The sequence below is a fragment of the Megalops cyprinoides genome, chromosome 7, assembly GCF_013368585.1.
Source record: "Megalops cyprinoides isolate fMegCyp1 chromosome 7, fMegCyp1.pri, whole genome shotgun sequence".
NCBI lineage: Eukaryota > Metazoa > Chordata > Actinopteri > Elopiformes > Megalopidae > Megalops > Megalops cyprinoides.
Window position 1 is genome coordinate 32,834,205 of NC_050589.1, and position 27,500 is coordinate 32,861,704.

The following is a 27,500-nucleotide window of genomic DNA, read 5'->3' on the forward strand; positions in this document are numbered from 1 at the left end:
TGTTTATGTAGACTTTAGGGACAAAGAAAATTCAGCTGGTTTGAATCTGAGCCTTTGACAGTGGATAATAGTTTTATAGTAGTGCCAGCAGCTAATATGTGATATAATGGATGTATAGTTGTGTAGGGAGTACAGGTTCACTGGAGCTGTTTGTAGGTTGTGTGACTGAATGAAAAGGAAGGTTTGAAAGAAGGAGCTTATTTCCTGCATGTTCCTCATGGAAACTTCTCAGCTGTGAAGTGTCTGTGGAGTGCGGGAGGAAGAGCAGGGAGTTGCGTTCCCATGCTCCTGCCCAGGAGGCGAGAGATAAGGAGAGAGGGAGAGATTTAGGGCGTGCCCAGTAGGCAGGAGGGGCAGAAAGGAGGCACACGCCCTTGGGCGAAGTTATTGTCTCTGTGAAGCGTCACTTTCCTTGCGTGCCCAGTGGTCACTGCGGTCGAGAGTCATCAGATCACCCTCGGGGGGGGGGGGGGGTAGGGGTCACAAACATCTGGTTCACAAAGTCCGCAAACAGGGAAACGCTCAATTCTGATACGGGTCGGCCATTGCCGAACAGAGGCCAGGCTGTGAACCGCGTTGTCTCCCTATAAAGCCTGCTCATTCATGCCACCCTGCGCCGGGCGGCCCTTTGAACTCTCCCTGCACACGCTCGCGCACTGATGAGACCATCCACGGCCTGGAGCAAAGTCAGCCGGCGGCCCTGCGTTTGCAGTGGCAGCTTTGCTTTGAGCGGGGCCCGTCCAGGGGGGGCCTGGGGGTGGGGGGAATGGGCGCTGCCTAAAAACGCGGACCGAGTGAGACATGAACTCAGAGCGTGGAGCAGATGACTCTCAAAAAACCCTGGGAGATTAGTTCTGCCTGAGCCCCCTGGCAGCTGATGAAAAGAAAAGATGAAAGCAGTTTTTTTTTTTTTTTTTGCGTACCCTTGTTGGGGCAAAACAATCATGCCAAGATTGAAGTTAGGTCAGGCAGTTTTTTTGTCTGGCAACTCTGTGTGTGCAAACTGGAAGAAGACTGAAAACAGAAGAGATGTGACCTCATTGTCACAGGCCCTCGATGGTTTTTAACGTATCTGAGGGATGATGTCCATGTATTCCCTCAGTCTGTGCCTTACTGTAATGCAAAGAGAGGAATCTCTGTTATGATTTGTATGATTGGTGAGTTGTAAGGGCAGTGCCGGTGGTGTCACTGTTTGCTGACAGTGTCAGAGAGAGTTCAGGGAGCACCAGGGATCCACCGTTGCCATAAAAACCATGATAAATTGCACCCTGGGAATAAGTCGGTCGCGCATGGGCCAAGCTGCGGGGGGGAAGGTAGTAAAATGAATCAGTGAAAATTGAAGTTGATGCCCATCTGAGGGCTGTTGTTTTGGGCAGATGTGTGAATGCAGTCCCAGTACTCCTCCACGCTGCCCCCTGCTGGGCCGTGGAGGGGTTGGGTACAGGGTCAGGGCACCCCGGCGGGGGAGTCGGGCGTTCTGAGTCAGAGATGCCTGCTTGATGATGAACATCCCAAGCAGAGGCAGGGAGAGGGAAAGATGGAGGAAGAGGGAGAGACAAAGAGGAGGACAGACAGGGAGGTTTAGAGGGAGGGAGGGAAAGAACGAGTGTTAGGAGACAGGGAGTAGAAAGGGAGCAACAGAGAGAGCAAAAAGAAGAAGAGAGAGAAAGTGGAAGAGACAAAGGGAGGCAGGAAAAGAAAGTGAGAGGGAGCGGGCTCGTTCGGTAGGCAGGCAGAGAGGGATAGAGTGAGTTTCTGTGTGAGCGACAGAGACAAAAAGCGTGAGACAAAGAGAGGGGGGGGAGTGATAGAGAGATTGTGACAGAGGGAGAGGGAGCCAGAGATAAACGTAGTGACATGTGTAGCATGGTGCCCAGCCAGCTGGAACAGACAAGGAATGCCAAGTATTTCGTAGGTCCCTGCGAAAGGAAATTCACTCGCAAGTGGATAAGTTCAGCAACTTGTGGGTAAGTGACACAAAAGCCAGGAGCAACTTTTCTATATTGCACAGCTCCCTTTCACCACTTCACTTTTCAGACTCTTCTGTATTCTCATTACAGTTTACACCCCCCCCCCCCCCCCCCACACACACACACACACACACACACACACACACACGCACACACGTTCTTCCACCCCATGTCTTCGAACGAACATTATGGAAACCAACCATCTGTGCTACAAAGGCCGCCATTGTAACAATCTGCACTTGTACACACAGAGCTCAGTAAGCCTCTGGCTCTGTGATGTTGAGCTTTTCTGCAGTCCACTTGTTTCTCACTGTGAGCTGACAGAAGGGAACTTATATGGGAAACAACACCACAAAAGCCTAGTTTAATATTGCCGAAGGCGGTACAAGTTCAGTTACAGGTCCACCTCTTTATTTCGTGACTGAATTCTGCCTCTTGCAGTGGGACATTCGAGGAAACCTGATGACCCGTCACCACAACCACAGAATGTCAAAAGTCAGAACTGCTTTTTCATACTTAAATATCAGATGTGCATCAGTCAACTCAGGTCAGTGGGCCATAGGTTACTTGTAAACAGACTGTAATGGATTGTGACTGTTTTTTTCTTTAGCCCAGTGAGAATGGCACATTGTGGATCACTTATGAACATGCTCTCGGCCATTGAGACCAAAGACATCTCTAGTGGTTCTCAGAATTACAACAGTGAATTGCTTTACTGTGCTCTCATGTGTGGTACCAAAGAGTTATCCACTCTCTTCACTCTGTCGCTCAGTTCAGTTTCTAAGCCAAGAACACGAGCCCAGTCAGTCAGGTACAGTAATACTAGTGAATGCATCACTGACAAAAAGCAAAATAATACCTTAAACAAGATGACTAAAGCTGTTGCCTATTGTGTAATGTCTTTAATACGGGTCCTCAGACACACACATGCACAGACACACACACTCACATACACATGACTGTGCTCCTACAAGCACAAACAGGCTCAGCCCTCCTCTGGCTTGACACACACTCATTTCACAAACCTCTCCAGGTAACAGTTTCTTTTCCCTGTGACCTTTGGAACTCTCCCTGTTCTGGCTGATAGATCATTGGTGGTGAACTGCACCATTGGAAACATTAACCACAGGCACATGGTAAAGCGTCGTCAAGGCCCCCGATGGAGAGGCTGCTGCGTGTAGTATGGGTTGTGGAGCTGGGCATGCAACCAAGTGGTTTCAGGTTCAACTCATGGGTGTGGTTTTGTGTTTGTTCACAAAGGTAAAAGCTTGTGACGTACTTATATTGAATTGCAGTAGTAAATATCCAGCTGTGTAAGCCGATACAGAAAGCGCATCTGCTTGGCGAATGAATAATATATAATATATCTGGAGGTACTTCCATATGTATTATTTATAACTGGTGGGCAGTGCCTAGAGGTGCCTCAAGCAGCTCGTTATCTTTGTGCGGCTGTCGAAAGCATTCTCTTCCTCGGTGGCAGGTTGCAACCAGCCAGCACGGATCACGTCCTTAAGCGAGCTTTGCCAAAGTCTACAGGAGCCGTGCCAAGCATCCAGAATATGTTCAGCACTCCTTGCCCACGTGACTTCGGTGCCAGTCGCACAGGAAGGGAGTGAGAGTTGCACAACCGATCGCGGCAGTAAAACCGGCGAGAAAGGGGCGCTCCTGAGGGAGGCCAGAGCCATACATGGAGCGCTGACTCCTGTTCTACCGCTAACTCTGGAAAAAGATCAGAGATGTACCTGGATTGGAATGTCTTTTAAGGGGGTGGTGTGGGAGGGGTCAGCCTCCAGAAGGAGTCATTTAATAACACCGAGGGGACGGCTCTAAAAACATGCTCTTATGCTCTGAAAGGGGAGCATGCATTTCACATGAGCGCTGAGGACTGGGCGCATTCCTAATGTGGCACCGGCGAGTCTTGGATGACGCAGACTGTGATTATTCTGTTTACAGCGGAGCCTCGTTGTTTGTGTGATCCAGCATCTATTTTATTTGACTTCAGAGACCATTACAAGAGATAATTAGAGAAATGACAATGAGATGGTTATGGACAAGGCGTCAGTTAATTGAATGTGGTTTTTCATTCACAAAAATATGAAAAATCCAGAGTTTAATCCTTGTCATCATCATTTATGTTAGAGAACGAAAGACCCTCTGGATAAAATATTGGTGTTATTCATTGTCCTTCCCGAAGGTGTAATGTAGATCTCTTTGCTGGTATTCATTATAGACGCAGAACTGGAGATTCATACAGTGTCTGGGGGAAGTAATCCCCAGTTCAATTCAGCAGTCAATATATTCGCGTATCAGACTAATTAAAATTGCACATCCCCTCCGGCCATAGTGCCCATATTGCGGTTACAGAAGACTCCGTTGAAGCTGCGCTTGGGGACAGAGCAGAAACGGCTGTCACACAATCGCCTCCCGTGTCCCGCGGCATTTCCCCCATAGCGTCTGTCGTCCCGTGGAGAGGCGGGTGTGCGTGTGACGGATCTGCTCCCGGTCGGCTCGGCGAGGGCGGCCGGTGCCCCTCTCATTGATTTTGTGGCTGACATGCTTTATTTCTCTGTGGAAATGACTCTCGGTTTCCTGCTGTGTCAGTGGTTTTCGGGGGAACATTTGTGCCTCTCTCCTCAGGAATGCCACAGCGCAGCTCCTGAACTCCGATAGCCGGTAGATGAATGCCTCTCCCAAACCCCATCAAGCTCCCAGCCTACAAGCAAAGTTCTTCCCTTTTACCCCTGCCACATTTTCCTTGGGTTTCAGTATTATCTATAAAATCTTTTTACCTTTTTCCACTGGTGCAAGAGAGTGGTGCAGGTTAGGGTGTATTGCCATCTCTGATAGAGTGGAGTGTGAACAGCATCTGGCAGTAATTTGAGCCACTCACCCCGCAGATTGACCCTCTCCGTGATTATGAAAATGGATCTGCATGTTTGGGGTGATAATGAGTGGGCAGGCAGTGTTTTGCTGTTGTTAAGGGCCTGGGCTTGTCACCCAAAAGGTCGCCGATGTGATTCCCAGGTCTGGCACTGCTGTTGTGCCCTTGACCGGCAAGCCGAACCCATAATTGCTTCAGCAAATGTCCTGTCGTGTAAATGAATAGAAAATGTGAGCCGTGCAAGTCCGCCGGGGAAATAAACCGCGTGGTGCAACGAGATCGTGCAGTAGGTGTGCCAGGCAGCCCGGCGCGGGTATCTCACAGGCGCGCGCATTCAGAGACAGCGGGGTGTCGTCAAGACAACCGCAACGACAAAGGGCTTCCTCAGTCCCCTCCGCAACATGAAAGAGAGGCTCTTTGTGAATGAGAGTGTTGTGGGATTGCAATGTATGCAGGGAGCGCGCAAACACATGAATAAGCATGTTCCCGGGCAGTGGAGGGGTGAAAAAAAAAAAAAAGGTTTTCAGCACTCCCACTGGAGCACACAGATGCCTCTTGTGTGCGGTGTGCTCAGGCAGTAATTAAATCTGCCTTAAATAGATAGGTGTGGGAGGAGGACATTGTGCCACCTATCAGTGCTCCACCCCCCGTTTATCCTTCCAGTTGAGATCACAGAATGACAGAATATACAGTATGCCCTGTGCTGCTCTTCATTCATAAAAGATCCACACTCAGCGCTAATCTTATGTCTTCTTTTGTAAAGATTAAAATCTGCCAGGATGCTGCCTTTGTTGCTAGACGTGGTAATGTTCTGTTTGTCCGTCTCTCAAAATGTTGTACTGTCTTTGAGCCTCATCTAACAAAGAATGTCAGAACTCAACCCAGCAACCCTCTGGGTTTAAAAACCCCACACTCTCGATCAACACTCACTCATTGTGTCGTATGTGAAACATCAGAAGGTGTATCTTGAGGATTCAAGTAATTGGTTTTTCAGGTGATGAAATGGTTGAGCAGTTTTATCTCAGCCTGTTCCACCGAGGTCTGCAACAGTGAGGATTTGATTGTATTTCAGTCGCCATTTCGCTGAGAGCTGAGAGATACTGGCCGCATCGCACACCTAAAGTAGAGGGACACTTACGTCGGAGAGCTGAGCGATCTCCTACTACCTTTGGATGGGTTTTCCGGTGTTAGCATGCCAGCAAGTTCATGTGCGTGTCGATTTTAAACCAGTCATTTCCTTTCTCGATGCATGGGGGCCCTACAAAAAAGAACACTGGATGCACTAATAACAAAAGTGTAAGTGAAGCAAGGGGCAGCCACAGACCCTGATCAGCAATTATTTAGTCTATTTTGGGCCTAATAAACTCAGCACTAGATCCCTCCAGATAATCGCAAACTGCAAACTGCTGCTGGCAGTGGAAAGCACTCCACGGGGGGGGGCAGGAACATTTTGTGAACATGTTTTATGTAAGACCCTAGCTGTCGTGACATTCCGAAAACACTCCCCATAAAAGTCCAGCTCGCACCAGGGAGCGAGCGCTCCCCTCCCCCCAGCAGTGTCAGCGAAGATTACGCATTCTTTCCAATAATGTGCAAATTTGGGCCCGTCCTGAAAGTGGCGTTCTGAGAAACAAAAGTCTGTAATTTCATGGCGGGGACTGGCTCCTGGCCCGGCGCTGTGGACAGAGCAGGCCACAGCGCTCAGTCTCAGGGGATCTGACCGCGCCAGTCATTTGCAAGCCTCTTTGCTTCCTTTTAGTTATTTCGGGGGAGGGGGGTGTCCTATACTGTTCGCGGAGACACACGGAACGTACAAGTCACATTTAGCAGATAAAAGGATTTTTAATTAGACACGCACAAAGAGCGGTTTGCTAATTCGGGTGTACAAAGAGAGCTGCCTATATTCAGCTCTAGTGCTTGAGCAAAGAACCAACCACTGAACTTGGTTTCAGTATAATTGCTATATTTATCGGTATTGTCAGTGGGTGAGTGTGTGCATATGTGCCTGTGCACATAGGTGAGTCTGACTGCACACGCAATAGCACACGTGTGTGTGATTTTGTGTCTGTGTGTGTGTGTGTGTGTGTGCGTGCATTACAGCTTTCGGATTTCAGGGATTTCAGCTGGTGCTCGGTCTGACCTATTCATGAGTGTCTGATCACTTGACACACCGAGGTCTCGGAGAACAGGTGTCTCTTATTTAAAGGAACAACATTACAGCGGCGGCTCAGCAAAGACCTTAAGAGCATTATCTTATCTTTGTGTTTTTCTGAGGTTGAAGTCTTAAGCAGCCGCACAGTGAAAATGGCGCAAATGGACTCAGTTTGCTATTTACACCATAACTGTGTGGCAGATCAGCACACACTGTCCTCACAGACAAGGGGAGGGGGCACACGGTGAGCTGATGGCCAGACTCTTCACTGAAGCTGGAGTTTGTACCTTAGACACCACAGTTACACGCTGCTAGGAGCTGTCTGTTTGAAAATAACATTCTTCATTAGTATGGTGTTATGGGTTTCTTCATATAACAACATGAGGAGGGTGTTATAGGTTAATCATCTAACAACATTAAGTGGTAAGAGTTTTTCCTTTAACACCATTAGGATGGTGTTAGGGGTTTACTATTATCGCAACGTTAGTATGGTGTTACATGTTTATTCTTCTGACAGCATTAGAATGGTGTTATGAGTTCATTTGAACAAATTTTGGGCCGAACGGGAACACAGCCCCCAGAGTCCGGTATGGTGGCCGCCCTCTCGCCGGACCCAGTGTCCGAGGACACAGCTGTGCTCAGCTGTCAGCATTCTGGAATGTTCCGTGTGTGGAATGTGTTTTTAGACCGTCCGGTGTGGTTTCAGAATCTCCCATTCAGGGTGTGCCCTTAACGCAGGGCATACCACCCCACATGGACCAGGCCTCCGTGAGAACACCAGCTCTTCACTCGGTCTGGCTACAGGCTTTCCTCTTTCAGCTCACCAAACCACACTTGAGAGAGAGAGAGGGTGCTCTCCCTCAGAAACAGCCGAGGAGGTATAGGGAAATGCGCCCCCTACTGGCTCTGAGGCTGCGCTCCACAACGGCAGTTAAACTGCAGTAGAGACATTAATTCTTTCCCAGAATCTGGGATTCCCCACTCTCAGTTTCAGTCTCAGTATTACTGTTATTACCGTACTGTCACCAGTCATTTCTGTGTTGAGTATGAATAACGCACCATGACCAGACAGCTACCTCAGGGCAGGGATTGGGGGGGGGGGGGGGGGGGGGTGCCTTAGATACAGTTGACAGGACACAGGCAGGACACGCCTGTCTTTCAGAGCGAGGGGACGTTTTTAAGGCTGATGAACACGCACCCCCAGACACCCCCACCCCCACCTCACTCAGCGTCCCTCCAGCCACTTTAACCCAGCTTTTTTTCCTTTGCCGGGCAGAGACTGGGATAAAAGCCGGACCCTCTTTAATTATTGAGCAGCACCACCTCAGAGCGGCACAGTGAGGAGAGGAGTGCCGGGAGTGTCTGCGGCGTCTCCCTCTGATTGATCGCCAGTGTCGGGCTGTAAATGGCGGCTTTCAGTCCAGGAGCAGGTGCGCTCTGCGTGCCAACTGTCTTGATGAGGGCTACCCCCCTCCCCCCCCCCCGGCCTTTTCACTTATTTATTCCTGTTCAGAGCTGCATCAGCGCCTGTCCCCACGTGTCCCCTGCCTCATAGGCGGCCGCCGCACAGCGAGGGATCGGCGTCCAGGGTCGCGACGCAACACCAAGGAGAAAATCACTGAAGACTGAGGTCCATGAAAAATAGAAATGCACCATAAATAATGCGCGATGGGCGACACATTTAGTACAAATGCTGCAGCTGGAAGGTTTCTGATCATTGGACGCTTTTAGGAGCGTCAGACAATAAGCAGCTGGTCATTGTTTCAGTTCTAGCTTTCCCTCAGTGCTGTTCCATCGTCAATACTACTTTACATTGACGGGCAAAGCAGTTTAATCTTATTTAGATAAAGATGCGACGTGTCTATTTTTGTGACAGCAGGGGACAGTGAATCGGGAGATGTGAGTGGGAGCAAAGCTGCTGTTTCCTGTGACAGTGGCCCTGTAGTGGGGCAGGGCGCGTTGGAGGAAGTGCTCCAAGGGAAGCTGGGCAGACTTTTTTCCCAGGGTAGAATATCGCAGGGGTCAGGCGGCAGATAGGCTCCGTCTCATATCCCTCTCTATATAAATGGATATATGAATGTTTTTAGTGGGATGATAGAGATGCTTGAAACATTGAGAGAGATAAATGGAATGCTGTCTTTTAATTAGAATGTGTCAATCAATTGAGGCTGCGGCTGAGGCTATAAATGGAAGCTTGGTTTATTTCATCGTTGAAATTTTGCAGGGCTTCTTGCCGTTTTTAAAGTTTAACTTCTTGAACAACATGTAATCTGGTTTTACAGCTTAATTTCTGAGGTAAAGTACCTTACTCTACGATAGCAGTGAGGTTCCATGCTCAGCGCTGCTGTTGCCACTACACCCTGTGCATGTATCTGCTGCTGTAAGCAAAGTATTTGTCCTGTTTAAACCCTTAAACTTCAGATGAGTCACCAGATACACCAGACATAAGTCATGGCTGCCTTTGTAGAGGCAGATTTATAATATATGTCAGTGGCAGTCTGCGTTAAATTCTGGTCTGTGTTAAATATTTCAAGTCTGTGCAAGTCTGTGTTAAATATTTCCATGCCATTACCCCATTCAGATAAGTTGTTCTGGGGGGAAGTCCATAATTGACCCACAGGGCAAGTGTCCAAAAGTACAGCAAAGGCATGCATGTGTGTGCATGTCTGTTGGTCTCTGTGTGTATACATATGCACACACACACGCACACACACACACACACACACACACACACACATCTACCACTTTCCCTGGGATTTCTTTTTTGAACCCCCTTCAGGCACTTCACTCAGTAATTAGCAGCCAAACTTCACTTGGTAAATAGCGTATTTCTGAAAGTTCTTGCGGAGTTGTCATTGGGTTTAATTGTCCTAGTGGTCCAGTCTCTGACAGTTGGCCTCTGCAGAGCCACGTGGGACAAAAGGGACACAAACTGTCCCCGTCCCCACCTGCTCTTTGGCCGTCTCAGTTTTGGAGCGGATATTTATAGTGTAGGAGTCTGATTGTCATGGGAACTTCCTCTCGGTGGCTGGGGCGGCCCTGTAGAAAGGTGGAAAGTGTCCAAGCTGGAGGCGTTCAGCCAGACAAGTACTCCTAAAAAGGAGAGTGGGGAGAAAATGAGGGCTGGATTTGCGTGGCATTTTTGGGAGCAGATCCGATGATCCCCAAGTCAGCTGCTAAGGAATGTGTTCCCTCAGAGCCACGGCCATTGTTGTGTGGAGCTATAAACCACCCCTGTCAGCTGGCCAGAAGTTTACGTGCAGTGCACCATGGGAAATGGAGTCCAGAGTAACATCAGAGGGTTCAGTGAAGAAGTGTACATAAGGGATTCAAACCAGTAAATACGAGGTACTTTGCTAGTCTCTCACCAACCTGTATGCTGTTGCTTAATATGCAATTAGATATACATGTTATTGCCAGTTACTGGATCATGCAATGCCATTTTTCAGAAAACGACAGCACCGTGCCGTGTCATTTGTAAACTGTTGATGTACAATGGTCTTCCACTGATGAGGGGTCAGGTTCCACTCACTGACTAGACAGATGAAAGCTCACACTTGAAAGCTCACTATTGAAGTTGGAAAAAGTTTTGTGAAGTTCATTCATGTCTCCACAGATTTGAATTGCTTGATTACAGCAAGGCAGTAGCCATCATTTTTCATTTCTCTTGATGTTTGGCAGGATGTGACATGCTGTGCTCTGCAGCCCTTTAACCAGGTGTGTTTTGAACAGGTGTCCTAATCTCCTAATCTTTCCCTCTCCCACTTTAGTATATGAGGTTTAGTTAACATCTATCTATCAGGTTTTGGAGAGTTCAGATGGTTACACGCACAGGAAATTATAAGCGCATTTTGTCATTTCCATTTCACTGTGGTGCAAATGCTGAAACCTATCTGTGATAAAATAGATTCAGGCTAGTCTGTTTTTCCCTTCTAAAGCACTTTCTGTCTGGAAGGTTTTAGTGCTCATGTTGAGTAATTGATAATTATCCCTTGAGGACCTCAGATACATTAAGTTCTTCCAATCTAGATCACCTCTTCAAAGGTCACTTAATGCTTTTGTCTGAGAAAATGTCAGTAGTTGACCTCACAGTTATGACTCACCTCATACATCATCTAATTAGGCTATTTAATCCATTTTAATCTTTTTTTTAGAAGAAGTAAGTAAGAATTTAAAATGAACCCAAGGGTAAGTGATGAGTCAGGTGCACTAATCACACGCCAAGTCAATGGCTATTAAAAGGCTGACTTATAAATGCTGGTTACATCCAGCAGAATGCTTCGCCTTGGTCTTGTTTTCTGGAAGAATCAGCCAAAGTGTCACTGAAATGTGTTTTGCTATGCCTGCTCCGATTCGTTCACAGCTCCTCAGAGCGCCTCGGTGATGTCCACCTCGGTGTCTGTGTAATCTCTCACCCACAGCTGTTCCACAGCTATCACACACACCACCTGTATCCTTTGGCCGCCTGACAACAAGAGAGGAGAAGCATTCACTCATTCAGGAGCATTCAGTTAAAAGGGGGAAAACACGAAAATACGTTAACGGCTCCAAACAGCTGTGTCCTTACAGCTTTGCCCACACAGAATCATGGGTAGCTGTAACATTTCTTCTAGAAACAGAGTGATGTTAAAATGAACAATTTAAAATTCAATTCCTGTTATTTCAATTTCCTGGTATTTCATAAGTCATTAGTGGAGATAAAGTACTTGGTGACCAGGTCACTTGCTGAGGAGGAGATTGAATTCAAAGTGAAGAAATTCATTTGATTTCATATGCAGTTGCACCCATAGCAGATACTGCTTTGTAGTCAAGGGGATGGAGGGACTGCAGCAAACCATCAGAGAGGAGCTGTTTCCAGTAACCCCGCAGTAGAAAGAGCGCGATCGCCGGCCTTGGCCCGCGCCTGCGGGTGTCGTAATTGCTGGAAGTGGCAACCGTTGAAGTTCATTGCCAAATCCTTAATGACCCATGACCGCATTACATCTGACATGAGAGTACAGAGGGTCGCAGCAAATCTCCCGAGCACAGTGGTTCAATTCTTCAAGCCCTCCACGGGCGCGGTGTGCCTCAAAGATCACGGCAGTGTTCGGCTGGTTCCGCTTTGTCTTGGTCAGGGCTCTTCCCAATGCTACGGTCCTGCTTGTAATAAGCTGTGAAGATTCAGTGGGGCGAAAGTTCACCCTACTGTTCTGCTGGTGGGGGAAGAGGTGGGGGTTGTCTGAGGGGAAACTTGGGGCCCAGTATGTTTTCTTTTCCACAATCTTTTTAAATTGCCTGCTAGATAACTTAAAAATGCAGATTTCCTCTTCAAAAATACATAGGTAACAAGCAATCTGTTTCTCTGATCTGACTCTTTAAATGTTAAAAATATATATAGATGGATAGAGAGATAGATGGATATAGATACTCCTCAAGCTGCAGATTCTGCTGCTACAGGAAAGTGGGAAACCATAATTGGCAGTTAGATTGAACAAAAGATGGCAATGACAGTGCAAATGTTGGTCTTTTATGTTGCATTTCTTTCCACTGTGTCATGAATGGGCACAGTATGTGACCCTCCGTCATTACCGCCGCCTCCACCAGCCTTACTCACAAAGGAGGGAGTCTAAATGCCCCTGTGTTGCGATGAAGGTCTCAGTGTCTCTGTGGGAATAGTGTCTCTTTCAGAGTCCCAGTCTTCCCACCCGAATGGCCTGTCTGAACTGGCTGGAGTTTGTCCCACTTCCGTGCCCTGAGTCAGAGATTTGGAGAGAAGGAGAAGGAAAGAGACAGAGAGAGCAAGAGAGGGAGAGAGAGAGTGAGAGTCAGAAAGGGAGGGAATTTCATCCCGTGTCCTATTGGACACAGGTAAAATCCCAATCCTCTTTGGAGATAATCAGAGAGATGCAGCGCAGGCAGCCCTGGCCTTTATGAGGCATTACGTTCATGGGAACTCCTTCCTAAAGCAGATCTCTGTGAAGTGGATCTTATTTTCCCAGAGGTCCAATGCTAGAAGCAATGGCTACATTTGCAAACATGGGCGAGAAATTAAATTAAAAAACATGGATTGCTGGATAACATGGGATTAGGTCAGTCACTCATTAAATGTATTACTTATAACTGTAGAATATATATGTGCTTTGAAATATGGATGCATACACAAAGGACAATATAAATATACAGTACTGTGGCATGCACTGTGTGACAATTTGGGAAGGTCAGGACATTCACACAAATCACAGTCTACTGAGAGTCGTTTGTTTTGCTACAGGGAGACAGAGACGTCACGCACACTCAAAGGGTGAAATTAAATCTTCTGCAGCAGGAATTGGTTTACTCTCCGACACCCTCACTTATTAAATCAATGACTTAAAGTCCTGACAGCTCTGTAAATCACAGCCAATCGATTCTGACTGTGAGCTCTTATCTGTTTTGAGTGCTCCAAAAATTGCTCTATGAAAACGGAATTATACTCTGATCACCGGCAGTTTGAGAGCCTTTCATCAAAGCGCTTTCTCATCTGTAACTGTAGCCAGTTCTTTGTTCTGCTGAAGACACCACGGACATTCACAACAATAAGAACAAGCCACCACTGACAACCTCTCCTTATGGAGAAGTTATCACTGAGATTTACATCACTGAGAACACCACACTAACGCTGTCACATCACTGGAGACCGGTCATCACTGACAATGCCCTTGCGCTTAACGTTATTAGCGAGCTGAGAACGAGTCTTCACTGAAAATACCATTACCACTGAAACTACTACCATGCCACTCACTTAGTGAGGCAGTATTAACTTCTGTTAGCTGAGAATTATAGGTGGAGTTTAGCCATTTTGAATGTATGACTAATTTGTATTTATGTATGTTGATCCCAGAGCTCTCCTGCCTGAATATAGTCGTTCCATTCTGTCATCATGAGCCCCTCCCACTTAAAACGATAAGTTGATTTGATTGAACTATCTTGCATATCTGTCAAGATCTATTGTCACGACTCTCTCCTTAACTTTGAATTGATCATTAACTCTTCCCTGGTGCTCACAGGACTTCTCAGATGCTTGAATAATAAAAAGAATTGTCTTTATTGAAATATCTCTGTACATAAATGCATATATGTACAAAATATATAATGTTGCATTTGATCTTCTTTTGCAGATTGTGCCGATAGGGAAGCATTTTCATTACACCACATAGCTGGATGGCCGAGAGTAGAAATGTCACTTTAAAACAACGTTGGATACAAATGGTGAGAAACCTTACTTTTGTTTGTACTTCACTTTTCATTTCAAATTCATTGTAGGAAATGTTCAGTACTTTTTTGACATGTTTAACATGTACATGCATGTCAATGGTCTTTCATTTGTAGCAGGGCATTTTGATACAGCATTTTTTAAACAAAACCTTAAGACATAGTCCATTGAATAACTCATGGCCACATCACCTAGAGGCCCATGCTGGTCCTACTAACCAGGATGTGGGTCTGCTTATTGCCTCCTCTCTTCCTGTTTTCAGAGTGTTCGCCATGCCACCTGGGATGGTCCTGATCTCTGCTGCCGCAGTACTGCTCTCTCTCTGGAGCAGTGTCAGCGTGCTGGCCAACGCCCCATACCCCGCCTTCTCCCGGAACGACACCAGTTTCGAGCACCTGGCCTTGCACCCTGACCCAGAGGTGGGCGTGGTCTACGTCGGGGCCCGGGACCACCTCTTCCAGCTGGCCGGAGACCTGCAGCTGCAGGTGGAGGACGAGACGGGCCCCGTGACAGACAGCAAGGACTGTCTGCCCCCCATCACCGATACCAACTGCCCCCAGGCCCGCCTCACCAGCAACCACAACAAACTGCTGCTGGTGGATCCCTACTCCAGAGAACTCATCAGCTGCGGCAGCGTTTACCAGGGCACCTGCCAGAAGCGCAGCCTGGACTCCGTCCAGGACATACTGTTCTCCACCGACAGGCCCGTGGACACCCAGTACGTGGCCGCCAACGACCCCCAGGTGTCGACCGTGGGGCTGGTGGTGCAGGCCCGGGGCAGCCAGCCGGTGCTGTTCGTGGGGCGCGGCTACACCAGCAGCCAGCCCCCCATCTCCACCCGCAACCTGGCCACGGAGCCCCTCTTCTCCTACGAGGAGACGGCCGTGCTGGCGGTGGCCGGGCGGCTGTCAGAGTACGACCACCACTTCGTCACGGCCTTCTCCCACGGCGGACACGTCTACTTCCTCTTCTACCGCCGCGACCTCAAGTCGCAGTCGCGGGAGTACAGGACGTACGCCTCGCGCATCTGCGTGGACGATGGCGCCTACTACTCCTATGTGGAGGTGCCCCTGGTGTGCCGCTCGGCCGCCGGGAAGGGCTTCGGCCTCCTGCAGGCGGCCAGCGTGAGCCGGCCAGGGGCGCGGCCGGGCCGCCCGGAGGGGGAAGTGCTGCTGGGCGTCTTCTCCACCCGCCCATCCTCCGCCGGTCGGCCCAGCGAGGACTCTGCCCTCTGTGTGTTCCGCCTGGCCGACCTGGACCAGCGCATCAACACCACCCGCGACCAGTGCTACACGGACAGCGGGGGCGAGTCCGCCTACATCGAGTACGAGGTCAAGTCCAGCTGTGCCAGCCTGCCCCTGGTGAGGAACCCTCTGCTGCTGTTGGTCCACCAGCATGCAGAAAGGACGTGATTTAAAGTGTCTATGGTTTAACTGTGAACTGTGCCTTTCCAGCGTTAACCGTCACCAGTCCTTGAAATTCTGCCTTATGGTTAGAAAGATTCTTGTTTTCTCAGCGCAGTCCGTGCAGTCCAAAAGATTACTCCAGCGAAACTTTGCAATGCTCTTTAGCTTGTTACTAAAGAACATTGCATTGCTCTTGTTCTTGTAATGGTGCTGTTGCTCTGGAAGTTGAAACTTGAACTCGAAGTGTGTAGAAGAATGGGATGGGGCTGAAAGTAGTGCCCAGTGACCTGTGCTGCATTTAATGAGCCTTCGAATGGGGGTAGATCAGAGCCACGGTGCCCTGATACGAGCGTCTTAAACCCATGACCTCATGGCGCGCTGTACCCTGACAGCAGCCTGCTAATTGCCATGGCTCTTTAATGGGACTCCTGGAGTCAGTGCCTCTTAGCTTCATTTAAAAGCACAAGGGGAGTTTCAGTGAAGTCTGACAAAGACACATAATGTCCTCAGAAGTCCAGAGAGGGGAGACAAAGGGGGCGAGACAAAGATGTTCCATGAGCCAGATAAAGTGTTGAGTTGATAAAGGCACAGAGCAGCCCAAATTTACTGCGCCTTTGCACAAGCCATGTATGCCACACTTATATGTTTTATATCATCTGCACTTTAAAAGGCACCTTAGGATGGTCTTATGAAAAATACAACCCTGTGAAAGTGTTTGATTGCATGTCCAACTACACCCTTTCCTTGGGGGTCATTATTAAATCTATGTCCTCTTATGGAAAAGCATAAAATTGATAGATGTTCCAAATATATATTCTGATACAGATCAGGTGACTATTGCATTTTTAACTGCAGATGTATCCTTTACAGAACAGCCTAAAAGATCCCTTAAAGGCCACTCTGAATGAGATTTTTTACAGACTTTTTAATAGACTTTCATCTAATATTGATGACACTGTATATCAGAGTATACCTCTCAGCTGCTGTTTCTGCAATTTGTCCTGCAGAAGACCCTTTATAGTCATCTTTCTGAGTTGGCATTTGAAGTACATTGAGGCTCTCCCTTAAAAGGTGCCACAATACGTGGCTGTGATTATTCTGCCTGTTATGTCAGCTACCACTGAAATCCTAATCCTTAGAAAGGCCTGAAATCGCTCTGAGCAGCTTTGTGAGGCAGGGTAGCGAAGCGCAGCGGGAAATCTGGAGCCTTGTCTTTTGTTATGCTGCAGAACACCCTTGAGGCTTACCCCTGCGGCTCTGACCACACCCCCAGCCCAATGGCCAGCCGGGTGCCCGTGGAAGCCGAGCCCGTATTGGAGAGCCCCTCCGCCCGTCTCACCGCAGTGGCTGTCAGTGTGAGGGCGGGGCACACCATCGCCTTCTTGGGAGACTCCAAGGGAAACCTGCGCAAGGTAGGCCGAAGCCTTTTTAATTTTCCATTCAGTGGGCCTGGGGCCCACCATGATCATTAGTGTCTTTTCATATTGTATTGCTCTCTGTGGGATTGCTGTCCTGGCTTAGGCAAAGAGGCACAGATTGGCAGTTCCTTTCCAATTAACCCTGTGCACCTGTGAAAATGGTTAGTATATAGCAATTGCCAGAAAACTGACACTTCCCTGACGAAAGAGGCGTGCTGGAACATTTAAATCTTCTCATGTCATTTTCATTAGAAACATGAAGTGTGGATCTTGTATGAATGTAGTAATGATTAGCAGTGTCTGCAACTCCACCAGGCCCCATGTCTGGGGCGGAGTGCCTGGTGTGTGTGTTAGAGTGTGTGTGTGTTTACAGCAAGATTATGCTCTACTGCAAACACAGCACATAAAGAGCACATACCCCATGGGGACCTTGATCACTCATTCTCAAATATATCTTCTGCTCTGTAATCCATTACCAAGGGACAGAGGTTGTGAATAAAAGCACCCCAAAGCAATGAGGCAGTTCAAATAATTGCCGCATGCTGGTTTTTCTTCTGACTAATTACCCTGGCTTAATTGTTCTGGATAGTTAATTAGCTGTTTTCATGTGCACTGATGCATTTCCCCCAGATAGACTCCAGGAGTATTTCAGTACAGAATATCAGCACATGTAGATGGTATAATATTGTCAAATGAGGAAGAAAAGGCACTGTTCAGAGGCTGGCTGCTTTGATGAATGCCCTAGTTTCATTTTGCCACCTAGTGGTAATTCAGTGTACTGTCATCACCTTGGGGGAGTTGACACAGCACTGGGAGTCTGTGACTGAGTAAGTGGGACAACCTTTTCTCAAGCTTTGCATTCACAACCAGAAAAGCCATATGATGCAACCTATGGGCTGGTTATGAAAATAAGTAGAGGCTGGAACACACACACACCAGCTCTGCAGGAATGGAGTGGGGCACTCCTGAACTGAAGGATATTCAGCGACAGTGTGAGCATTATCTCCCAGTAAGCTACATTCCTTTCCTTCTAATTCTTTGTTGTGGTAATGGTAGATCTGATATTGTTCTCCAAAGAGGAAATTCATCCCACAGCTCAGTAGAACTCAGTAGTCCATGCTACCTACCAATCAACAATCAGCAAATGCACATGGCAACAGGGGAAAAATGTTGTCATAGAAGCAGTTCTATGTTCTGTTTTTGGATTAGTGTGGATTGATTCTGTTTGCTTTCATATAGGTTAAGTAATTTGGTGGAGTAAAGTTCTTACTGTGACCCTGCATGAGACCCCTTCATGCACTGCACTCTCCTAGATTGAATTGTTTGCATGTAATCATGACCCTTGCTATTACTGTTCTGTTCTTCCAGCTCTGCATGCCCAGGGTATTTAAGGTTAACTCAGTAAATGAACAAAGAAACAGAATTTTTGCTGCTGTCATTTGGCTGCATTTTTTATCGTCTGCGTCCCCGTGGCCCCCGAAACCCGTGCCTGCTGACCCCAGGCTGGTGTTTTCTTCTCTGCTCGTATGCGAGACGCGGTCACAAAGGACACGGTCATGGTCCATATGCGGGGCGCTGGAGAGTTGTGAGTCAACGCAAGGTCCAGGGGAGTCCTGACATTAGGGCCACATCTGGATTAGTTCAGTCCATGCAGGAAGTGTAGGGGTGAGATGCACAGTAGCAGAAACAGATTAGCAGTTTCTCTTCCAGTTGAGTATAGTACACAATATATAGTATATAGTAATATAATATCTTATGCTGACATTATACAGCTTCTACGGTGCACTCTTTTTCTAAGCATCTCATCCATCCAGGATGAATTGATTTTTGAGAGCTGTTGAGTTCCAAACTAAGGAGTAAAAAGGATGTTTATATTTTAAATAGCATTTTTCTCTTAATTATTCATGACATGTCCTTGGTGAAGTTATTCAAACATGAACCTATTTGAAGTATAATACTTTTTGTCTGGAATGAAGCCTCATACACTGCAGCATCATTTTGAAAAGAAGCGTGTGTTGGAAAGCTTTGTCACGACATCAGCCAAGTAGGAGAATTGGATTTTCCCCCTTTCTGACTTGTCAGCTTTTACAGTGAACTAAAACGTCACTTTCTTTTCGGGAACAAGTCTGCCTCGGTTAATGTTTGATGTGTAACTGTGGAATGTTCTATTTGCTGTACTGTTTTTTTTTTTTTTTCTGAAATGTTGAACCTCATTTGAACCTCATTCATTGGACAAGTGAAGGACAAGCCAATTGAACTGAATGTTGACCCCCTTGTCCCATTTTTTTGACCGCGGCTCCATATTGTTTTATAGTGCAGATTTTTCTGCGTTTTGCTCTTCGACTGAGCACAGAGATGACTCTGTGTTCTGTGTATGCTGCCACCACGACCACTGTAACTTTTGCCCCCAACTGAAGTTTGCTCTGAAAAGGAGCCATTATTCTCCCCCATCCCTGTCCCACCATTCGGCCCCATCCCGGCTGAAGACACAATGTGGATATGAGCAAGAGCCATGTCATTGTATCCTCTCCTCTGTCCGTGACATGCCATGAGGGCTTAATGTACCACAGTTATCCGCCTGGCATTTTGCACATGGCCCCTGTTAATCAGAACAGAGGACAAAAGCCTCTGTGTATGACAACCACAGTATGTATAATTCATAGGATCAAGAGCAGCTTGTCAGTAAGATGGATACATTGTGCTCGGTTTTGAGGTCCGAAAGATAAATGTGATCGGAAGATGTTCCTGCTTGCTTAACGTGTTTTTTTTTTTTTTAATTCCATCTGAATGTCACGTGAACGCACACCCACACACACTCAGTTTCTCCCTCTTACTTTTCTCACATATCATAAAAACAACTTTTTAGGTGTACATTCTGTGGTAATGTTCTTTTCCTTTTTGTAGACCTCCTGCTAGATTTCACTATCAATACCAGCCGTGTTGTATTAAAGTCTCATGATATCTGAAGTATTTTAAACTGACGTTACAAGGGAATTTAGCTGCAGGGGAAACAGAGTTCATTGGTTATCTTGACGTCCGGTAGATGTGTGCGGCGATTTGTTTCCATTCTAAATATTTATCTTAGAAAGATTAGCCGGGAACAAAACAGAAGCAGGTATTCCTATGAGGAGGCACCACCTTTTTTTCCCCCCTTTCCTCTTTTTCTCTGTATATATAAAAAAAAAACTCCTGATTTACTTCACTGAGGTGCGGGAGCAGACATGGTTTAATGCACATATTTTTGGTTGCCTGATCGCAACATCAAAAATAAACCACTTGAAAGCTGGTTGCTCTCTCTGTCGAAGCCCAGACGATTGAAGCTTTGAAGAGCCATGATGAAAAGCCTTCACAGAACGTCTGAGAGGAAATGGCCCATTAAAACAGATTATCTCAGCAGTGCTCACTATCCTGGATCACACCTAGACGCTCTCTGCACCGTAATGTGGCTCATTGAGTAAACACCTGTCTGCTATAGATTTTCACTTGCGACTGATTGCTTTGGAGGTAACCCAAGACTGAGCGAAATGCATAATAACCATATTAATCTCTTGCAAGATGAGATTTGAAGGGTTCTTTAAATAACTTACAGTGCCTCAGGGTTTGAATCTTGGCTCAAGCAGCCTCAAGCTACATTATGTTTTGTTCACTTGCAGTTTAATGTGTAACTTTATTCTACTTGTATAAGAATGTTATACTGGAAAGACTGAGGGATGAGCCTTTGTGTTAGATTTCAGCAATCATATTTACTTGCTCTTTGGAATGTGTGTCTGCTTACAGTTCATAGATCTATATCTCAAGAATGTTTTGTCTGTTATTCTGTGGTCTTTGTGATGTGATTATCTTGACATTTTTGTTGTGATATCTATCACTGGAATGAATTTCATGTTGGTTGTTTAAGCTATTTAGCAATGTTGCAAAATTTTTGCAATATGCAAATTGTATGTAAATTTGTTATTGCAGTTGCAATATGGCAGGGCTTTGGAAGCCATCTGTTTCAAAGTGTAGATACCATGGTCAACGGTTATGATAAACTCTGAAAAGCATCTGTGTTACAGAACATAGACATATATGATTCTGCCGTCCAGTATCTCCACACTGTCAAAGATGACTTTGAATCACATTAGTTTTAATGTCTGAACTTTCATTAGAGTTTTCTTTTTAACTTCACTGTCACTGACCCCAGACTAGTGATCATTCTCTGCTCCCCTGAGAGACTGCTGTATTAACAGAAGACTGTTGACTGTCCGCTGCAGGTGTTCCTGGGACCGGATGGTGAGGTTCAGCAGTACGCCAGCATCCCCATCCAGCCTGACTCGGCCATCAACAGTGACCTCCTCCTGGACCAGGCCGAGGAGAACCTCTACATCATGACCAACACTAAGGTCAGTGACCTCATGGCCGTCTGTGTTGGGCAGTGGTTAGAGCACCAAGCTAAACGATGAACGTCACAGTTGTGAAGTGAACTTAAACCCACACCCCTCCGGTTATAAATCCTAGCTGTTGTAATCTTAAACAAGGTGTTTAACCTGGATTGCTTCAGTAAATTGGTAAACTGGCTTAATCATTAGATAATGCATTATGTGATCAATGTAAGTCAGTTTAGTGGCCCTGGATAAGGTGTGTCTGCTTAGCAAATAAACGGTGGACTTAAATGCAGTCCACCAATATACCACGTTTTGATGCCCTATTGTTGTGGTGAGTGCACTGTGTAGCTGTGACTGTGGTAAAGAGGGTCTTTTTTTAATTCCAGGTGGAGAAGAGGCCAGTGACTGAGTGCTCTCAGCACCTGGACTGCCAGTCCTGTCTGTCTGCCCGTGACCCTTACTGTGGTTGGTGTGTTCTGGAGGGAAGGTGAGCTCACAGAACCACTCTGTCCACTCCATCCCCACCGTCACAAAACTGCTCCTGGAGACCACTGTATCACACCCCTCACAGATGGGTATTTTTAATCACTAGCATGTACCAGGAAATAATATGCTAAATTGCTCCATTGTGTATTTGTGGCATTTCTGTATTTATGGGTTCTGTGCATAAATGTGGTTTCTCAATTTCTGTAAACCATCCATATAACTTTTTGCATGGCCTTTCATGTGTCATGTATCTGGCACCAAATTTATGATTTATAAGGTGATCTTTTATAAGGTTGTCCTTAACAGATAAATACTTTATAAGGTAATACATTATCAGGCAATAAGACCAAAACCTTGACAAGCCTCTTTACATAGAATGATATGACATTTGCACAGCTATACGAGATTTTGATGATTAGATCTTATGAATAGTTATATTCTCTATATTCTCTATATTTCTCTCTGCTGTTTTTTCCTCTGTCTGTCTTCTTTCCATCTCTGCCTTTCTTTCTTGATCTGTCTGTCTGTATCTCTTTCTTTTTCTCTCTCCTTCTCTCTCTGACTTTCTATCTTGGCCTGTCTTGTCTTGTCTTCCTCTCACTCTTTCTCTGTGTTGTGGTCTTTCTTCCTCTCTCTCTCCTTGCCTTTCCTTCCCTCTCCGTCTCTCTCTCCCTCACTCCCTCCCTCTCCCTCTCCCTCCTCGCTCTTCCTCTCTCTCTCCCTCTCTCCCCCTCTCCCTCCCTCCCCCCTTTCTCTCACCCCCTCCTTCTCCCTCTCTGTGTGTCAGCTGTGGTCAGCGGTCAGAGTGTGTGCGTGCAGAGCTGCCAGGACAGTGGCTGTGGAGCTTCGATGTGGCGCAGCGGTGCCTCAGCGTCCAGTCTCTGACCCCAGCCAACATCAGCAGAGAGGAGCAGAGCGATGTAAGAGTCGGGGGGGGTCGGTAGAGGGAGGTGCTGGTGTGTCTGGAGGGGATGAGTGCCTCTTATCCCCCCCTCCAGTCACAGGTCTGGGTTCTCTCCTGCCAAATTGGATCATTCCATTTTTTTCACATTGGCATGCTGAACTTGTTTCTTTTTGCTCTTCTGTGCACTTTCACACAGTGTTCATTATAGGCAGTCATTCTTATCTGCTGTAACTGGAGCTTAGCCAAGTGGACCTTGCAGCTGTGCCGCAGTGGGGAATTGATGTGTATCAGAGCACCTCTTTTTGTTGCATAGTTGATAAGAAAGCAACAAAATGTATGTGTAATCTGAGCTAAATTCCCAAAAAGCAGCACTTGAAAAGTGTAACTACTGTTTGACTAACTTAATTTTGATACAGATTTGTTTGGAGAGGGATTAAAAATGGCTGTCTCTCCATCACATAGTTGTCATACCTCACCCATGCGTGTGAACACCTCCCTACCCAGAATGCACCACCTGAAGCCCACTCTCCCTCCCACCCTTGCAGATTGTCCTGTCTGTGCCAGGGCTGCCCAGCCTGGAGGAGGGCGAGGCTTATACCTGCTTCTTCCAGGAGCATGGCAGTCCCGCCACTGTCACTGATGCCGGCATCACCTGCTCGTCCCCGGACGCTGACAAGGTGCCCCCTGTACACCAGGGAGAGGGTGAGTCCCGGCTGGGAAGGGGGGAGAAGGCAGGACAGAGGGAACGTTCCCATTTTTATCAAGTTCCCTCTACAGTACTGCTTTCATCAACAAAATTGAGGTTTAAGTGTGAAAGTGTAAATTCTCACAGGCAGCTGTAATTCTAAAACTGAGTCTCTAATAAAGCATTACCCAGTGACTGCAACCACAAAAATGACTGAAGTCACTTTTAGCGTTTCGCTATTTTGGGGCTTTTAGGAGAATGTGGTTTGGCTTGGCTCTGGCCAGTTGTGATTCCCTCCTGCACTCGGCTCTTTGAGTTGGTCTGTCGACAATCCAGTGTTGGAGAAAAGGTCAAGATGAAGAGCATTTATTTCATATACCATATTCCTAAGCGCACAGTTAGACTGTGGCCTCAGAAATCTCAGAACTGACGCCTTTCGTTTTCTGGCTGTGTTCTCAAGGTTATGGAATACATTAAGTAGGGGTGGGTAGCCATGTTCCTGGTGTGCCACCATCCTGCGTATTTTGTGGATCCTGCAAGTTTCTCTGAATGTTACAGTTCTGGGCACCTTGAATGCATTTATCCATTTAGAAATCCATGATCCAATTGCACATAAGGTGTTGTGAAAGAAACAAACCAGAAGCATCTAAGGCACTGTAGGTTCCCTCTTCCTTGGTGCCCCACGCAGTGAGTGCTTTTAAGTGGGCCATGTTTTCCCCATGGAAATCAAGGGAGATTCACATTTTGGCATCCCTGTTTTTTTTTGCTGCTGGGCAGGAATGTTTTCTTTTGCCATAGTTTCTCGAGGGGCGGGGTTACAGCCACACTTTGTACAACTGTTTGTCCAATACATTATGCAGTTTCGTGGCTGAAAAACTGTGAGAAGGAGATCTTTGAAAATATTTATGGATGTCAGAAGCCGTGCTTTTCATGGCCTTTTGTTGTGATCGCCTCGTCTAAGATTGACAGGAAACTGAAAGAACATGCGTTCAGAAACCTGAGACTTTGAAGGCTCCTGTCTTTTTCCTTCCAGACATCTGTTCATTGCTATGAGGTCATTCCTGGAGATATTGCATTTATTTATAGAAATTTGCTGCGCTAACAGTGCGATGCAACCAAGTAGCTGTCAGGCCCACGTCTTCCGCAGCTGGCCGGTTTTTTCCCCCACACAGATGATGGAGAGGAGCCGATTATCACCCGGATTTAATGGCCACTGCTTGCCCTTTGTTTATTTTACAGGGTCATAAATAAGTGGAAAATTATTGCATATCCTCAAACTCGCTGAAGTGATTCATTTCTGATTCATGCCACAGATGGACTTTATTAGGACAGTGTTTTCATTACATTCAAGCCTCCTTTTGCATTCCAGGAAGCGTCTTTGCCTTGTATTCTTATTCGCCTTTGCAGAATTAAGGTGGGTTTTGAAGAGGAAAAAAAAAATCTGTCCTAGGCCTTCACTGAAGCTGGCTAGGCCTGCATTTGAGTCTGTGATAAATGTTTGCCGTGGCCTCTGTGGGGAAGGAGAGAGCGGGACTCTCTCTCTCTCTCTGTCGGTGTGTTAAATCGATGCTGTCCTTCCTCGGCAGACTATGTCACGGTCACCCTGTCCCTGCGCTTCCGCGACGTCACCGTCGCCGCCCGGGACTTCACCTTCTACGACTGCGGCGCCGTCAAGCAGCTATCCGGGAGCATGCCGTGAGTCTCACATCCATTTCTCACCCTCATCCTCTGCAGGGGGTCACAATATTTCAGCCATATTGTTTGTTGTTGTGCTGATCCAGAGCGACTTCTCTAGTGTTCTTCATACTCTAGATCAAATCTGCAGATGGATTTATTTAAAGACTGTACCCAGCACCATGTTGCTCTTCAGTTCTTGTGCAGCTGAAGTGCCCATGCCCACTGGCTTTGATGTACACTCAGAGAGAGAGACTTTAAATCGTGCTGGTACTCACATCTACCTGACCTCTGCATCTGAACATTGTGTACTTCCATTTTCTTAGATCATAGTCTGAGTCTGCTGCCAGTATTGTGGTTGACATACGTGCGTGTGTGCGTGCATGACATTTTTGTGCACGCTAGAAAGATTAGCTGGAATTTAATTAGTGACTTTCTGTTTTCAGAGTGGTTGTATGAGCTTAGGCCTTCTGTCTGTGTACTGACTGGATACTCCTTTCTCTCTCACTTTCTCTCACTCTCCCCTAAATCTCCCTCTCTCTATCTCTGCACTCCTTCCTTCCTCTGTACCTTTCTGCTGCCTCCCCCTTTTGTACCTTCTCTCACACTCTTCTTCCTGCTTTTTCATACTCTCCTGTCTCCTGTCATCTTTGTCCTCTCTCTCCCTTTCTCTCCCTCCTGCCATCTCCCTCTCCCTCCCTAGTTGCCGTGGTTGCGTGACCAGTCGCTGGGGCTGTAATTGGTGTGTCCATCAGCATGTGTGTTCTCACAAGCCTTTGTGTGAGAGCGGAGTCATCATTTACAATGAGCACGTAAGTCATCAGCAGTGACCAGCCACGGATACCATAGAAACCGAATGCAACCAGATAGACAGTACAGGCATGGAAAGCAGGTTAAGATAGGTTCCTCCATATCATAGAAATGTAGTTGGTTTGAATGGTAATTACATGGGTGAACAGGTGAGTAATTGCCTCCATATCTACTAACCAGTTGTGCTTCATCTTTGATGTTTTGCACTTCATGCAGCAAAACACGCAACGCTACAAAAACAGTAATTAATATCTATCATCTGTGTGTCAGCGCCTGATTGTCCAAAGCAGTTCGAGCGCATGTGCTGTGTGTTACCTGTGTCAACGTCCAAAGGATGCTGTAACCCAGGTGCCGTGTGCCAGTTAGATTACTTGGTTGGCTTCCATGTTCATTATTTATTTTTGTCTTTGTTTTCTACCCACTTCCTTCTGTCTCCGCCCCCCTCCCTCTCTGCCCTCTGTCCTCACGACTGCCAGTTCAGACTTCCCACGTCGGCTCCGCCCACAGCAAATGCCTTTCCTAAATTAATGCCGACAGCCCCTGCCGCAACTCTGGCCCCCACAACACTTCCGCCCACAGCAGCACCCACAACCACCATTACAACAGCCAGCACCACCACCACTGCTGCTCCAACCGCAGCTGAGCCTGCTGACATTGCTCCACCCACAGCCACTCCCACCACCTCAGAGCCTGCTGCACGGCTGACCGCACCTCCACCCACAGCTGCCCCCAATGCTCCGCCCCTTACGATTGCAGACCGCGACAGCACCCCGCCCCCTGAAGCCACCACCCCTCAGAACGAGGAGGTCCTCATTGCCGAACCTGATGGTCCCCGGGAAGGAGCGACCGTAGTGGAGGGTGAAGAAGACACAGAGTCGCTGCCAGGCCCTGGTGTGCAGCCTGTCACCACAATCGGGCCAGTCACCGTGATTCCCGTTGTGGACATGGCGACGACCCCGCCCCCCAGCAGTCCGCAAGTGCTAGAGGAAGCTGTGCCCGTAGCCACCCCCCCCACCGAGCCCCAGCCGTCCCCTGATGCCCCCGTCCCGACCTCCTATGACACCCCCTTCCTCTTGGGGGCGCCAGTGGACTCTGACACCTTTCTGGCAGAGCCCACCCCTTTGCCTCCCGCCCCGGTCCCGAATGAAGAGGTGGATGCTGAACAGGGCTCAGTGCCCCTGCCCCGGGGGGAGGGGGAGGCGGAGGCGGCCGAGGCCAACGGCGTGAACGACACGGCCACGTTCTCGGCCGCGGTGCTGTCCGGCGATGGGGACAGCGACCACGCCCCTGCCGCCTACCCCCACCTGCAGGACCCTGACTCTGAGGCGGGCTACCAGTACGACTCGCCCGACTTTCCCCTGCCGGTGAGTCCCAGCGGGCGCAGCCAGGGCGGGCCCGGCCCCGCCCACTCCTCAGAAAGCCCTCCCCTGTCCCCGCCCTACTCCCCGCCCCCTTCCGCCCCGGTGTTCTGAGATCTGTTCTGTGTGCTGTGTGCATCTCATAATTGCCGATGTTTCCA

The 27,500-nt window shown here is 47.6% G+C and overlaps 1 protein-coding gene across 1 annotated transcript in view; it reads left to right on the forward strand.

Moving 5' to 3' along the window:
* Positions 1 to 27,500, forward strand: part of plxnb1a (plexin b1a) — a 78,059-nt gene that overhangs the window by 35,489 nt on the left and 15,070 nt on the right. Inside the window, exons 3-12 of the mRNA XM_036532564.1 lie at positions 14,140 to 14,230; positions 14,497 to 15,595; positions 16,870 to 17,052; positions 21,312 to 21,440; positions 21,809 to 21,909; positions 22,696 to 22,828; positions 23,358 to 23,514; positions 25,084 to 25,192; positions 25,875 to 25,983; positions 26,458 to 27,345. Coding sequence (XP_036388457.1) covers positions 14,507 to 15,595; positions 16,870 to 17,052; positions 21,312 to 21,440; positions 21,809 to 21,909; positions 22,696 to 22,828; positions 23,358 to 23,514; positions 25,084 to 25,192; positions 25,875 to 25,983; positions 26,458 to 27,345 — 2,898 coding nt within the window. The 5' untranslated portion in view covers positions 14,140 to 14,230; positions 14,497 to 14,506. The remainder of the gene's footprint in view (positions 1 to 14,139; positions 14,231 to 14,496; positions 15,596 to 16,869; positions 17,053 to 21,311; positions 21,441 to 21,808; positions 21,910 to 22,695; positions 22,829 to 23,357; positions 23,515 to 25,083; positions 25,193 to 25,874; positions 25,984 to 26,457; positions 27,346 to 27,500) is intronic.